The sequence below is a fragment of the Mytilus galloprovincialis genome, chromosome 1 (genome assembly GCF_965363235.1).
Source record: "Mytilus galloprovincialis chromosome 1, xbMytGall1.hap1.1, whole genome shotgun sequence".
NCBI lineage: Eukaryota > Metazoa > Mollusca > Bivalvia > Mytilida > Mytilidae > Mytilus > Mytilus galloprovincialis.
In genome coordinates, this window is record NC_134838.1 from 20,143,245 (window position 1) to 20,159,452 (window position 16,208).

Sequence of the window (16,208 nt, forward strand, 5' to 3'; positions counted from 1 at the left end):
TGAATATTAATCCTCTCAAAAAAATGTTTGAAGAAATTTTCTTTTTTATTTATGAAATTTCAAATGAGAAAAATTGAACCCAATTTTTTTAATCACATCCCCCTTTCCCTTATTCCAAAACTAATCTCAATTAAAATTTCTAATGGAGTTTGCAACAATAACTACTCATTTAAATACATCATAAAATATTAAGATGTAAAAAAACTGCTTGTTATCACTGAATGGTAAAAATTATTTTAATTTATCAGTTGGTAGTAAAAAGTGAATATACATTGTATATTGTATATAACAAAGATTTAAGTTGATTCTGGACAAAGAAAGATAACTCCAATTAAAAAAAAATCTTGCTATTGCACAATATTTTGCAATTAGATATTTCTTGCTTACTATTCTGGACAAAGAAAGATAACTCTAATTAAAAAAAAATTTGCTATTTCACAATATTGTGCAATTAGATATTTCTTGCCATTGTGCAATACTGTGCAATTGAAAAGACTTGCTATTGCACAATACTTAATATAATAATTTTAGATCCTGATTTGGACCAACTTGAAAACTGGGCCCATAATAAAAAATCTAAGTACATTTTTGGATTCAGCATATCAAAGAACCCCAATTTTTGTTAAAATCAGACTAAGTTTAATTTTGGACCCTTTGGACTTTAGTGTAGACCAATTTGAAAACAGGACCAAAAATGAAGAATCTACATACACAGTTAGATTTGGTATATCAAAGAACCCCATTTATTCAATTTTTGATGAAATCAAACAAAGTTTAATTTTGGACCCCGATTTGGACCAACTTGAAAACTGGGCCAATAATCAAGAATCTAAGTACATTTTTAGATTCAGCATATCAAAGAACCTAACTGATTCATTTTTTGTCAAAATCAAACTAAGTTTAATTTTGGACCCTTTGGACCTTAATGTAGACCAATTTGAAAACGGGACCAAAAGTTAAGAATCTACATACACAGTCATGACAGTTAGATTCGGCATATCAAAGAACCCCAATTATTCCAATTTTGATGAAATCAAACAAAGTTTAATTTTGGACCCTTTGGGCCCCTTATTCTGTTGGGACCAAAACTCCCAAAATCAATACCAACCTTCCTTTTATGGTCATAAACCTTGTGTTTAAATTTCATAGATTTCTATTTACTTATACTAACGTTATGGTGTGAAAACCAAGAAAAATGCTTATTTGGGTCCCTTTTTGGCCCCTAATTCCTAAACTGTTGGGACCTAAACTCCCAAAATCAATACCAACCTTCCTTTTGTAGTCATTAACATTGTGTTTAAATTTCATTGATTTCTATTTACTTAAACTAAAGTTATTGTGCGAAAACCAAGAATAATGCTTATTTGGGCCCTTTTTTGGCCCTTAATTCCTAAACTGTTGAAACCAAAACTCCCAAAATCAATCCCAACCGTTCTTTTGTGGTCATAAACCTTGTGTCAAAATTTCATAGATTTCTATTAACTTAAACTAAAGTTATAGTGCGAAAACCAAGAAAATGCTTATTTGGGCCCTTTTTGGCCCCTAATTCCTAAAATGTTGGGACCAAAACTCCCAAAATCAATACCAACCTTCCTTTTGTGGTCATAAACCTTGTGTTAAAATTTCATAGATTTCCATTCACTTTTACTAAAGTTAGAGTGCGAAAACTAAAAGTATTCGGACGATGACGCAAACGTGATAGCAATATACGACGAAAAATTTTTCAAATTTTGCGGTCGTATAAAAAGATAGTACATTTTCAAAAGAATGTACTGTGCCGAGCACAACACTATCTATACAAAATACATTGTATGGAAATTTATATGAACCTCTGAAAACACTATGATACCAAATCAACATGGAATTTATTAAAAATTTCAAGCTAATTCCATAATTGAAAATAATTCCAAGTTCAAATAATAGACTTTTTTATACTCTATATGAAAAGGACATGGTTCACTTAAGACACAAAATCGCCTAAGTAATCAACTTTAACATATAACACCAAAAAGGTCACAATTTGGTCAGTAAATGGGTCTATTTCAAAAGACTTAAAGCCAAATAAATCAGTTCTTTTCATGAAAGTACATAATATTCTACAAAGTAAGCCCAATTAAGACATTTTGTCAAAATATTATGATTTTGTGCAATTTTCAGACCTAAAATCTTTAGAAACACCTTGGAAGCCGCCTATGATTCAAAATGTGATGTAATCAAAAGAATTCAATTTTGATATAATTCATCAATATAAAACTTTTTGGATCATGGATGGTGGCCAAAGTTAATTATGCCAAAGACAATTGAAATTATTGAAATTTTTTATTTTTTAACAAAATAAAGTTTATTCGAGGGGTCATATTTTATAAGAAGGTGCCAAAAAAGATATGTTTGTCTTAATACAGGGGGGGAGGGGGTAGGAGGGTCCTGATTCCGAAATCCCAGGCTTAAAAACACAAAATCCTGAGGTCCTGGATTTAAATAAATTTTAATCCTGACATCCCGAAATTCGAAAAAAGGATTCCCCTGATCCCAAAATGGTCAATCCCGAAATCCTGAGCTTAAAAACACCCGATCCCAGAGTCCCCATAAAGGTCCTATCCATCCTCTAGTTTTATTACAAGTATTTCTTTGTGAAATTTGTAATACTGCGGATTCATTTATTTTCCTGGGTACCAATTTCATGGATTAAAGAAAACTAACATGTTGGTGGATATTTAACGAAAATTGGTATTCAACGAATAATAATGAATCAACAGTATATGGCCCGATTTAAAAAATATCAAAAATTTAGGGCCAATTTCAACCCTTCCTGAACCTTCTCCTTTCCATCCTTGGTGAATGAGAAGACATGAATTCAAGGTTATTTGAAAATTGTTTACAATGCTGCTGCTGCCACTGAAGAAATTTATACCAAAAACTACAAAACATAATGAAAACTATATTAAGATATTTGCAGAAACACTATATACCATTAATTCTTCAAAAATCACAATATTTGCACATAAAGAGAGGTGCAAATCTTCAATTTTTCTAGTAAGCTTTAGTGTTTTTGAGTTGAAACAATAGGAGCACATCTATTATCAAGAATGCTGCTAAAAATACCTTAAATGTTTGCCATTAGGAAAACTATGACACTTACAATTGTGTACAAAATCAAGGGTTCACATTCATTTGTATACAAAATCAAGGTACTTTGCTGTGGAATGTATGAAGGTTAAAACATATTCCTTTTATTTAAAACCATGTTAAACAATTGTTTAAGATTCTATGGCAGAATATTTGATAATCAGAATGATATAAAGATTGTTTAACAGAAGCTTGGTCAGCAATTATAAACAGTTTTATTCTTAATCATATGTACATCATAACTAAAACAAGAGAATGCATTTAGTCTAATCATATTTGTCCTTTGTCATCTCTTCATACGTCCTGGCTGGGTGTCATATTCTTCATAAACAGGAAACTTATCTGGAAGAAGAAAGGTTTATATTTTTTTTAATTCTGAAATGTAGAAAAGTTGTATTGGTTTTTGTTGTAAATGTGTATATTGGTTATTTCCAAGTAAAGAAATATTGTTATTATTGTATTAAGAAAGTTTATATAAGTTGTCAGAAGTTATTTCTAGTATTTAGTATATTGAATGAGTAATTAACGTACGTTTTACTTTATGTTATTAGCTGTATCGATAACGTCATGTATGGCGCAACTTTGTCATGCATTGTTCAGAACGTTACCGTTGGGTCAATATTTTAAGCGTGAACCCAAAAGTGTACATTTATGAGTTCTTAACTGGAAGAATTAATATGTCTAGATATGTTTATTTATAAGATTGTATTATTATAAGCATTTTGAGTCGAGGACTCCTATATTTTATGTAAGCGTTTAACGTTATGTTTTTCTTCCTGCTTAGAATTTTTACTTCCGGTAATTTGAAATAAATACGAGTGCAACGTCACGTTCGTCAGTCTTTGCTGTGTTATCGTTTGGCAATTCCTTGTCCTAGTTTCAAAAAACACATGCGAAATAATATTATTATTGGGATCAGCTCCGCCTATTTATGCAAATTTACATGACAAACTATTTATAAGACAAGTATCTTGAGAAAACGTACGGAATTACATGTTATATATTTTACAATAGTTTATTCTGTACATTGTTGAATTGTGCCGTAATAAATATACTATTTTACTACGAATTATTCATTCACGCTACCAAGAGAGAACAGACAACATATTTGACGTCCGTATTTATTTACCCTGTGTATTTACTAGTTTTATGAGATATTCGTATTTGCTGGCTTTATAACTATATCAAAACATAGCGAGAAGCAGAAATTACAACATTGGTGGCAGAATGGAGAATTTTGGAATGAACTTTTAATGTAGTAACTGTATATTAGTGCTGTAACTGTATAAAAAAAAATAGAACTAGGTGTTTTCGTGACACTTTACTGTTATATAAGTATAAGAGAAGATATTTATATGTGGAAGAAAATTTTAGTTAACTTGTTTTGTCTTTTAAGTATTAACAGGCGCATTAGTTTGTTATCGCAGATATTGTTTTGTTAGGACATTAACAGGCGCAGTAGTTTGTTGATGTATGTTTAAGTTTAAAGATAGCTTAAATATTTGTTTGTTTTTGACAAATTGGAGATGAGTAAAAATTGTTTTATTTGTATGATAGAGTAATATGTACATAGAAATATTGTAAAAAGAATTTTTAGACGTATTGTCAGAATTGCCAAGCCCATATTTCGAGGACGAAATGTATTCTGGGGGAGGGGCAGTGTTGTAAATGTGTATATTGGTTATTTCCAAGTAAAGAAATATTGTTATTATTGTATTAAGAAAGTTTATATAAGTTGTCAGAAGTTATTTCTAGTATTTAGTATATTGAATGAGTAATTAACGTACGTTTTACTTTATGTTATTAGCTGTATCGATAACGTCATGTATGGGGCAACTTTGTCATGCATTGTTCAGAACGTTACCGTTGGGTCAATATTTTAAGCGTGAACCCAAAAGTGTACATTTATGAGTTCTTAACTGGAAGAATTAATATGTCTAGATATGTTTATTTATAAGATTGTATTATTATAAGCATTTTGAGTCGAGGACTCCTATATTTTATGTAAGCGTTTAACGTTATGTTTTTCTTCCTGCTTAGAATTTTTACTTCCGGTAATTTGAAATAAATACGAGTGCAACGTCACGTTCGTCAGTCTTTGCTGTGTTTACGTTTGGCTTGCAGCAAGGCTCATCCCGGGGGGTCCTAGAGGTAAGAAGCAGCGCATTAGCTGTATGCCTTGCATTTATTTACCGTATTTATCATTGTAATATGTAAGATAATCCCAGTTGACCCGTACGAAAATACACGAGAAAGATTATTATTTTAGTAGTTTCGTCCCGTATGTTTATTATATATTATTGTTGGAATATTGTACTTATATGGAAAGATATCGGCTATTAATAAAAGTATCATTTTTACTATTGATCATTTATTCACGCTACCAATGACGAGAGAGAACAGACAACAGATTTGATGTCCGTATTTATTTATTACTCCGTGTATTTACTAGTTTTATGAGTATTCGTATTTGCTGGCTTTAAAACTATATCAAAACATAGCAAGAAGCAGAAATTACTACAGTTTTATTTAATTGATGTTCAAATCACATCTCTATTTATTGCCAACTCTTTCAAGCTTTTATTTTAAAACTCTCATAAACAGAGTGATCTCTACTTAAAAAAAAACCAACCCTTTCTTCTGACAAAAATCTTATTATTTCATGAGCTCTGACTATATTAAATCTTGCAACACAATGACAATATATGGGACACATAAATGTATCATCATTTTAACTGTTATCCAAACAAATATTTGTACACAGCTGAAATCAAATAAATTACTTATGAAAATGATTTATAAGTTTACATAGGAAAAACACTCAATTTTTATCTTTAAGTCTGCAACTTTTTCAATTTCTTTCTTAGAACTTGGAGACATTGGCAAATAATTAATTTGGCATCCATGGGACCTTAACTTTGTCTTGACTTGGCCAATATTTCAAATACACTGAGTGTTACTAATCAGAGATTAAAACACATTTATCAAACATGAATTTTACCAGGACTGAGAATTGTTTCGACTAATCTGAGTTTACTACATAAACCAATATTTAGACTGCAATATATAGCAGTAATCAATCTGTCTATTCCTTTTATTGTTTGATATTATTTCAATCAATTCCAATTGTTTGTGCCAATAGGGAATGGTAACAAATATTGTATACGTATTGAACTAGATTTAAGATGGAAGAATCTAACAATCATTTCATTTAGAAGAAATGTTTGAGTTTTTCAAAGAATTTATCAAGAGAGTGTTGTTTAAGTTATAATAAAGATAAACTAATAAAATTTGAATATTTTTTGTTTTGTATGAAGATTTTATTCTTTCATGAATTATCAAATGAAAGTGCTTGACCAATTTGGATAAAATGAGAGGATTCAATTAGTTTGTTGAAATCTTCATCTTGGATGATCGCAGAAAAATAGGGTACATTTTAAGCTATTCATCACTACAATGTCAGTTTTAAAATGTTGGACATCCCTTTCTCCAGTCTATAAGCCAAACACATGAGGCAAAAATAAAAAGTTGACAACAGATTTCACCATAGTATACATATGTATAAATAAATTCATTTAAATTTGCCTATTCCAAAAGAATCTTACTTGATTTTCCTTGTATTGACTTTGTTACACCATCCCCTTCTGGATTTTCTGATTCCTGAAAAAGAAATACACTTGTAATGACTATGAATTATGAAGTTCCATCAATCCATTCATTGCACTACTTGCAGTATATCTAAATATATTAATATCTATTAAGGTGAGGTAATAAGTCAATGAAATAGCAATTCAAACTAAAAAAACAAAAAACAGCATTTGACGTTGTTAATGTTTTCAGTTGTAAAGCTGAAATTTAATGTAAGATTGAAATTTTCTATTGATACATATTTCAATCTAAGAAAAATGTATAGAAAATGGTACTAAGCAGTAGAATAGACTAATTGATTACCTTTTGCAATTGATCTTTCATTTCAATTTCTTTAGCTCTGTGTTGGGTTCTCATCATCAGTACATAATTTCTATCAATTTCCTTTTAATTAATAAAAAGGTAAAAATTAAGCTAATATCAAATCGAATGTTCAAAACAGTAATAAACATCTAAATATGATGTAATGGAATGCAGACTATATAGATAGTTGAACTTTCTGATTAAATTCATTTAGAATGAATTTTAATAATCTTTAGATAATATTCATAGATCATGTAGATTGTAACACCAAGAACTTATTATGATGATGTCATGAAAAGACATGTTTTTTTAATTCCTACATACTGATCTATAAGCATAGCTTCATGAGACTGTCACAGTACCAATAAGTCAAGATTTAATTATGTAGGTCTTAAATATTATATTCATTTGAGGATTATTTTAATAATTTTCTAACATAATCAATCTAGAAGTGACAGCTAGTGTTGAAATCACTATGCCTTATTTAAAAAAAATGTATAAACAGTCATCCTTTAATGACTTCTATTAAGGAGGCTTGAGGGTATAAAAATTTCCAAAAGAAATAAACATTTATTTTTCATTACAAATTTTATTTATTACCTTTAGTAGTTGTTACTTTATCATATGGTACAAAAATAATTCAAAAAAATCAATTTCTGTTGGCCCATGATGAATTTTAAAATGTAGATATCATTGAAAACACTCCAAATTATCTCCCTTTGGTACAAAAATGCCATTTTTTGGCATTAGAATTGAAATATCTTTTTTAACTCATCGGTGACCTAAATTTTTTTATTATTATTTTCAATTAAGCTGTACTTAAACTTAACTATTGTAAAGTTTGAGCAATTTCTGTAATAAAGTTCTTTTTTTTATTTCGATATAATCTCTATTTCTTTTATTAGTTCAACAGAAAAAAGGTACTTTTACAAAAATATATGCTTCTTTCGAAGGCAGATTGTGGGCCTAAATGAATGATGAACCCATTTTTTTATTTTATTTATCTAATAGGTATAAGATAACGTTCATTTATAGAAAAATATAGTGATATCCTATATAAAATTAAAAAAAATAGATTTAGACCTGAGAGCCCCTTAAGTAGGTAATTTTTTTACTGTTCAGTATTGTATAAATATATTTCAATAGTTAGCACAAAAAGACAATGAGATCTTGATATATTTACCTCTTGTGTTGGTGGCTCTTTTCGTGTAAACCGTAGCCATGCTACAAATATAAAAAAAATATTTATGCTCTTAAATAACAAATAGATTTTGAACAGAGTACATTTTAATTGATTTTTAGCCTATTTTATACAAACATGCATAATCACTACAACATCAAATAAATCAATTACAAACATGACAAACGGAATAGGAATGATAACTAGGATCAATCACTATGGCAAAAAGTATTTATATTAGTATATTCATACACATGTTCCTATGTTCTCAACCTGGGATTAAATGATAAATAATATTCGTATTTTAACATTACATTTTAAAGACTTAAAATGACATTAGTAGTCTCCCTTGTATTTGTTAATGTCATGCTATTGTTAACGTCAATCAATTGTTTTATATACAAGTCACATTACCTGAAGATCTGTGAAAGCAGTGAAAGTACTAGTAAAAGTGATGAATAGAAACCGTTATTATCTTTTAATAATTTTCTTATATATATATACAACTCGTCTAAACATCAACCCAACAATGTTAGATCTGTAAATTTGATTTCGCAAATTTTTGGTTCTTCCCACGCCGGGATTCGAACCCATGCTACTGTGATATCGTGACACCAAATCGCCTGCACTGCAGCTGTCCCGCTAGACCACACGACCACCTGGGCTCTCAAAAAAAGAGCTTTCGCTGGCCGTGTGTTACCTTTCCTCGTCAGTTTTAATCTAGCGGCGTACTACAGTACATGATATATAAGGCATGAAGATGTTATTGTTACAGATCAGCTAAATTATCTATAGTAAAGGATCCTACAGATTAATGTAATATACAGTCACAGAAAATAATTATATTTATAAGTACATCTATATACTAAAAAAATATTGACATCGTATGTTTGTGGCATAACATCATGGCCACAAGTTATTTTTTTCTGTTTAGTATTAAATTTATATTAAGATCCATGTTGTTACATCGTGTGATCAATTTTATTTGGCAATCGACAATGGCAGTCAGCAGGGTTAAAGAACATCAGTTGTTCGACCTGTTAGTCAAATGCGTTTTGTTTAAATATACTTTTTCACTTTTTTGGTCTTTTGGAAAATGTTGTTTGTGCTGTTTTTAGACCCTTCTACAACGAAATTTGTTTTGCATGCACACGTATAAAAAATGCGGTTTTTATCCAACGCAATCATAGGTTTGAACGTAGTTTTCAATGTAGACTCGTCTGCATGGGTTCGAATCCTGGCGAGGGAAGAACAAAAAATTTGCAAAAGCAAATTTACAGATCTAACATTGTTGAGTTGATGTTTAGACGAGTTGTATATATATATATACATGTAAAACCCATTCAGTAATGGAGTTTTCTATTTGGTTTCATTTTAATAAAGCCAATATTTTTTTTAAAGCAGCAAAGATGATAGTCCTTTTTTTTCCAACCCTCTCTTACAATTAATACTGGCACAGCTCTTATTGCAACAGTATATAAAATATAGAAATAGGGTAACCTACTAGTATGAAATTTATGCGTTCACAATGTTTTATATTAGAATATCTGTAGCAATGGAGCATAATTTAGATAAAAAAAGTCATTCATGATTTTTATGATTGCCATTTCTTTTCTTAAATACTTCATATATTACATGTCCATTCTGTAGGGATATCAGAAAGGGTATCATCTGCTCCAACTTTCTGTTTTGCCTCCACCCATCTTCTTCCTCTCCCTAACTTTGCTTTGTCTGCAAGAGAAAAGTAAATAAAGACTCAGACTTAACATATATATATACACAGTTTAAGTATTCATCCAGCAAGATGACAAAATTGTTCCTCCCTATCCTGGATATCTGTCTATTGTGAGAATAAAAGGGATATAACCATGCTAAAAGAAGTTGTACATTTAAAACTACAATCATTTTTATTTTTTTACCACTATGTTAAAAATTAAAGAAAAGTCACTCTGACAGTAAATTTTGGAAGTTATACCATTATTTTTTTTAGACCAAAGAAATCAAAGGAAGATAACTGTCCCCAGACCAATATAGAAAAACCTTCACAACTTTTAATAAAACTTGCCATAAGCTTTATCATTTCATACACCAAATAAAGAAGACTTTTAATGCTTAACAGTATCTGATAATTGGACTTGACCACAAAAACTTACACTGTGTTCACAGATCTATGAAATGAGGTCAAGGTCAGGTGAAAACTGTCAGAAGGGCATCAAAACCTTGCAAGGTATGCACATACCAAAATAATTATAATATCACTCACAATAAGAGAGAAATTAAGAATATGTAACTAATTTTCAAGTATAGATCACTGAACCATGAAAATCAGGAAAAGCTTTTATGAAGTTAAATGTTAATGTTTTGCATCCACTGTGATAATCAGAGATTACTCTGACAGTTGTGGGACCCAAGTTTATCTGAAAAAACAGTCATTGGACATTAGAGTAATTTCACACTATCACTAACACTGTGGCCCCCACTGCCATATGAATCCGGGTTCGTTCGCCCTGATTCCCATTTTTCCCTAGTAATTGTTCGCCCAGGGTCCATTCGCCGTGATTTGTATTTCTTTTTAAATGTTGTCAAGTTGCATAAATTATTTGAACAGAATATGTTAAATTTTGTTGAAAAATTTACCGAATATTTGTATTGCCGCAACCAATTTGTTATTTCCCTTTATTATTTGCAAAGTATTTAATAGAATACTGTAATGGAATGTATTAATTTATCTTTATAGATATTTGTTGACAAAATAATTGTTTTCAGTCGCAGTATCACCGTGTATCATCGTACAGCGGATATAGGTACTAACCAAGCGGGCGTGGGCGATTTTGATCTTACACGGTAACGAAAATCTTTGTTTTGTTTACATAATATCTATGTGTACTTCAATCTAAACATAATTGCTGTTTTAAGAAATGATTTGATCGTAGATTGATGATTAGAGATGTCTCATTATTTTCCCAAAACAAGAGGGATTACTTAAACATTGTAAAAGCATGTGCAAATACTTGTCAAAGAAGGTGGCCCTTGTCTCATCCGATATAAATCTATATTCATTGCAACTCTTTTTATGATAAAAGGTCAATGTGTGTATGTAATAAATATAGCTGTTTTAATAATTGGCATTGAAATCTTTCATACATATGTTATTTTTCGCTATTTTATCCCTAAAGAAGAGTTGTGTACGGTGTTTAGCTGACCACATAAATCCTTATGTACGGTGCATAGTTAAGTTGTTGTACACCGTACACAAAAACTTTATTTTCATACTCGTTTATTACCCAAAAAGTTTCAAGGAATAAGTAATCACAGGTTAGTTTGTGATTGGTAACTATTACTTTTGCCCTGTATTAGGTTTCTTTAAGATAAAACATGTAAATGTCTCAACAACTGTATGGAAATTGAAAATTGCTGTTGACATTCACAACTATTTGCGCATGTATAAGTTAATTGTTCTTATTAGAATATCAAAGTTGTTTAATGAATAGAAAAAAATCGATGCGAAAATTATTTGGGAGCAGGAATTTCAAATGTTGAGAAATGTACATTGAATATTGATAGAGCAAAACAAAGATTTTCGTTACTGTGTAAGGTCAAAATCGATCATGCCCGCTTGGTCAGTACCTATATCCGGTGTACTGATGATACACGGTGAGTATAACTGATACTAATCTCAAAATATAACCAGATGCTCCGCAGGGCGCAGCTTTATACGACCACAGAGGTTGAACACTGAACGGTTGGGGCAAGTATGGACACAACATTCAAGCTGGATTCAGCTCTAAATTTGGATTGTGATTAAATAGTTGACACAGCATAGGTTTTTGACACAGAATGAATGTGGTCTAATGAACTTGAAATTTTTTTTTTGCCTTTGAGCAATTCACTATGCTGTTGAATATTAATCCTCCCAAAAAAATGTTTGAAGAAATTTTCTTTTTATTTATGAAATCTGAAATGAGAAAAATTGAACACCCCCCCCCCCCCCCCCCATTTTTATTTCACATGCCCCTTTCCCTTATTCCAAAACTGATCTCAATTCAAATTTCTAATGGAGTTTGCAACAATAACTACTCATTTAGATACATTATAAAATATTAAAATGTAAAAAAAGTGCTTGTTATCACTGAATGGTAAAGATTGTTTTAATTCATCAGTTGGTAGTAAAAGTGAATATACATTGTATATTGTGTAAAACAATGATTTAAGTTGATTCAACTTGTATTCTGGACAAAGAAAGATAACTCCAATTGAAAAATTTTTGCTGTTGCGCAATATTGTGCAATTAGATATTTCTTGCTATTGCGCAATACTGTGCAATTGAAAATACTTGCTATTGCACAATACTGTGCAATTGAAGATTTCTTGCTATTGTGCAATACTGTGCAATTGAAAATTTCTTGCTATTGCACAATACTGTGCAATTGAAGATTTCTTGCTATTGCTGAATACTGTGCAATTGAAAATTTCTTGCTATTGCCATGATTGCACAATACTTAATATAATAATTTTGGATCCTGATTTGGACCAACTTGAAAACTGGACCCATAATCAAAAATCTAAGTACATGTTTAGATTCAGCATATCAAAGAACCCCAAGAGATCAATTTTTGTTAAAATCAAACTTAGTTTAATTTTGGACCTTTGGATCTTAATGTAGACCAATTTGAAAACGGGACCAAAAAATAAGAATCTACATACACAGTTAGATTCGGCATATTAAAGAACCCCAATTATTCAATTTTTGATGAAATTGGACCCTGATTTGGACCAACTTGAAAACTGGGCCAATAATCAAAAATCTAAGTACATTTTTAGATTCAGCATATCAAAGAACCCCAAGGATTCAATTTTTGTTAAAATCAAACTAAGTTTAATTTTGGACCCTTTGGACCTTAATGTAAACCAATTTGAAAACGGGACCAAAAAATAAGAATCTACATACACAGTTAGATTCGGCATATCAAAGAACCCCAATTATTCAATTTTTGATGAAACCAAACAAAGTTTAATTTTGGACCCTTTAGGCCCCTTATTCCTAAACTGTTGGGACCAAAACTCCCAAAATCAATCCTAACCTTCCTTTTATGGTCAAAAACCTTGTGTTTAAATTTCATAGATTTCTATTAACTTATACTAAAGTTATGGTGCGAAAACCAAGAAAAATGCTTATTTGGGCCCCTTTTTAATCCTCAATTCCTAAATTGTTGGGACTTCAATTCCCAAAATCAATCCCAACCTTCCTTTTGTGGTCATATACCTTGTGTTTAAATTTCTTTGATTTCTATTCACTTATATATACTAAAGTCATTGTGCGAAAACGAAGAATAATGCTTATTTGGGCCCTTTTTTGGTCCCTAATTCCTAAACTGTTGGAACCAAAACTCACAAAATCAATCCCAACCTTCCTTTTGTGGTCATAAACCTTGTGTCAAAATTTCATAGATTTCTATTTACTTAAACTAAAGTTATAGTGCAAAAACCAAGAAAATGCTTATTTGGGCCCTTTTTGGCCCCTAATTCCTAAACTGTTAGGACAAAAACTCCCAAAATCAATCCCAACCTTCCTTTTGTGGTCATAAACCTTGTGTTTCAAATTTCATAGATTTCTATTTACTTATACTAAAGTTACAGTGCGAAAACCAAATGTCTTCGGACGACGACTACGACGACGACGACACAGACGCCAACGTGATACCAATATACGACCAAAAAATTTTCAATTTTTGCGGTCGTATAAAAATAAATGAACTGGGAAATCCTTGTAAATCCTTTTCATGATTTACAGTTTGTATATCATTGTTTTTATTAATTCCAAGCTGACTAGATGATTGCTTTTTATCAGTTTTCAAACAATAAACTATATCCAACAATATAAACTACTAGTAATTATTTATGCCTATAAAGATATTAAACTATCAGAATAAAGTGTTTAAATCATACTAGTTTAGCCCTGAAATCAGCAGAATTTACATCGTAACCAAGAACCTAATTGTTACCATGGGAACCAGATGGATAATGGTCCAAAATATAACAGGGGCAATAACTCAAAAACAAAATAAAGAAAAATATAAAAACATATAAAAATAAAAACAATTGTTAACGGTCTTTCCCCTACGAAACATGATTGATTGATTTATTACACACGTGATATAGGGTTGTTTGAAACAAGCAAACACGAAACAAATAAGATATTGGACCCGTATTAAACACAAGGGACCAAAACATGCATGGGTTGGTTGGTTGGTTAAACACATGGGGCCGAGCCACTAGGACAACACGAAAAGGGAATTGAGAGTCTAGTGCCAGTGGTTAAACACGTGAGACCTAGCCTCTAGGAATACCCTAAAAAAGGAATTGAGAGCCTAGTGACTGTGTTTAAACACGTGAGACCTAGCCTCTAGGAATACACGAAAAAGAAATTGAGAGCCTTATGACTGTGTTTAAACACATTAGACCTAGCCTCTAGGAATGCGTGAAAAAGGAATTGAGAGCCTTATGAACGTGTCTAAACATTTGAGACCAAGCCTGTAGGAATACACAAAAAAGGAATTGATAGCCTAGTGGCCCTGTTTAAACATGTGAGACCTAGCCTCTAGGAATACACGAAAAAGGAATTGAGAGCCTACATGTAAGTGGCCGTGTTAAAACATGCTAGACCTACATGTAGCTTCTGGGAATATACAAAAGGAATTGATAGCCTTATGGCCGTGTTTAAACATGTGAGACCAAGCCTCCAGGAATATGCGAAAAAGGAATTGAGAGCCTAGTGGCCGTGTTTAAACATGTGAGACCTAGCCTCTAGGTATAAGCGAAAATGGAATTGACAGCCTAGTTCCCGTGTTTAAACACTTGAGACCTATCCTCTAGGAATACGCCAAAAAGGAATTTTTCTGAGTAAAAGCAGTTTAAAGTAAATTCAAAATTTAGAACATGACCTTGACCTTTGACCTTGATCTAATTTTCTAAGCTAGGACCCAAGGACCTTCAATAAAGCAACTCTAGGTTTATACGCATAAGGGTTATGAGTTTATATGCATATTGCTTATATCAAATGCATAAACATGATAAGGGGAAATAACTCTCAAATGGAGACTCCGGAGTACTTTGGCGCAAACCGACGCATCATCTTGAAGATATAGCAAGCACTTTGTTAAAATAATGTAGTAATCTTTTACGGTTGCGAAGGAGTAGGGGACACAAGAAAAACAGTGTTTGGGGAGATAACTCTTATACTGTAAAGTGTACAGTTTCACAGGGTCAGTTTCAAAAGTGCAATAATTGTTTGATATCATATGCAAAAAATCTAAGCTACATCGTGAGAAACCACAATACTACATGTACACAAGAACAAAATGTGGCGGAAGAAAAAAAAATCTCAGAACAAAACCTAAAGGTCTTTCAACAGAAAGTGGAAAGACCTAATAATATGTTTTTTTAACAATGTTTTATCGTTATTCCCACAATAAATCATTTTCTGGACACCCAACTCTTTCAGTATCATGAGTATGACTCATATTCAAGTTAAATCCTAAGAGGTCATCACATTCGTCTTCAACTTCAAGTCACTTACTCTCGTCTCTGAAAAAAATACCAAAGTGACATTTCTAAAAAAAAAACATATTTAAATATATCATATGTATAAGTATTTTTCCAAGGGCCAAGACTTGTCAAGTGCCTGTGGAGGTCAAGCATAATGATCAACAATAATGATCATCTTTTCACTTTTGACTGTTTTAATTTTAAAGAGAGAAAAAAAGACCTGCAGGCAATTCGAAGTATTTGTTTCCAAGATGATCTTCTCCTTTCGAACTGGTTACTTGTGTAGGATTTTTACGCCAAGACTGTCGCACTAAATTAAATATTCGTGCTGTTATGCCTGTACTTTTTGACATGTTTGCGATGTCTTTACGGATTTTGTCCGTACTTGTTTCAACTGTTAAAAGTT

At 31.3% G+C, this 16,208-nt stretch overlaps 1 protein-coding gene across 1 annotated transcript; it reads right to left on the reverse strand.

Moving 5' to 3' along the window:
* Positions 1-3,322: 3,322 nt before the first annotated feature.
* On the reverse strand, positions 3,323-16,191 carry LOC143068478 (NADH dehydrogenase [ubiquinone] 1 alpha subcomplex assembly factor 2-like). The gene is made up of 6 exons (XM_076242573.1): positions 16,023-16,191; positions 9,893-9,988; positions 8,261-8,301; positions 7,078-7,158; positions 6,732-6,786; positions 3,323-3,468 (listed from the first exon to the last, which is right to left on the reverse strand). Exons 1-6 carry the CDS (start codon positions 16,153-16,155, stop codon positions 3,413-3,415), a joined length of 462 nt encoding a protein of 153 aa, XP_076098688.1. The 5' UTR covers positions 16,156-16,191; the 3' UTR covers positions 3,323-3,412.
* Between the last annotated feature and the right edge of the window lie 17 nt (positions 16,192-16,208).

Excerpts from the sequence above, each read along its gene's own strand:
- LOC143068478 (XM_076242573.1), bottom strand. The coding sequence starts at position 16,155 with ATGTCAAAAAGTACAGGCATAACAGCACGAATATTTAATTTAGTGCGA. Across the intron at positions 8,302-9,892 it reads TATCCCTACAGAATGGACAT|CATGGCTACGGTTTACACGA; the intron begins GTAATATATGAA and ends TTATATTTGTAG. Across the intron at positions 6,787-7,077 it reads TGAAAGATCAATTGCAAAAG|GAATCAGAAAATCCAGAAGG; the intron begins GTAATCAATTAG and ends TTTCTTTTTCAG.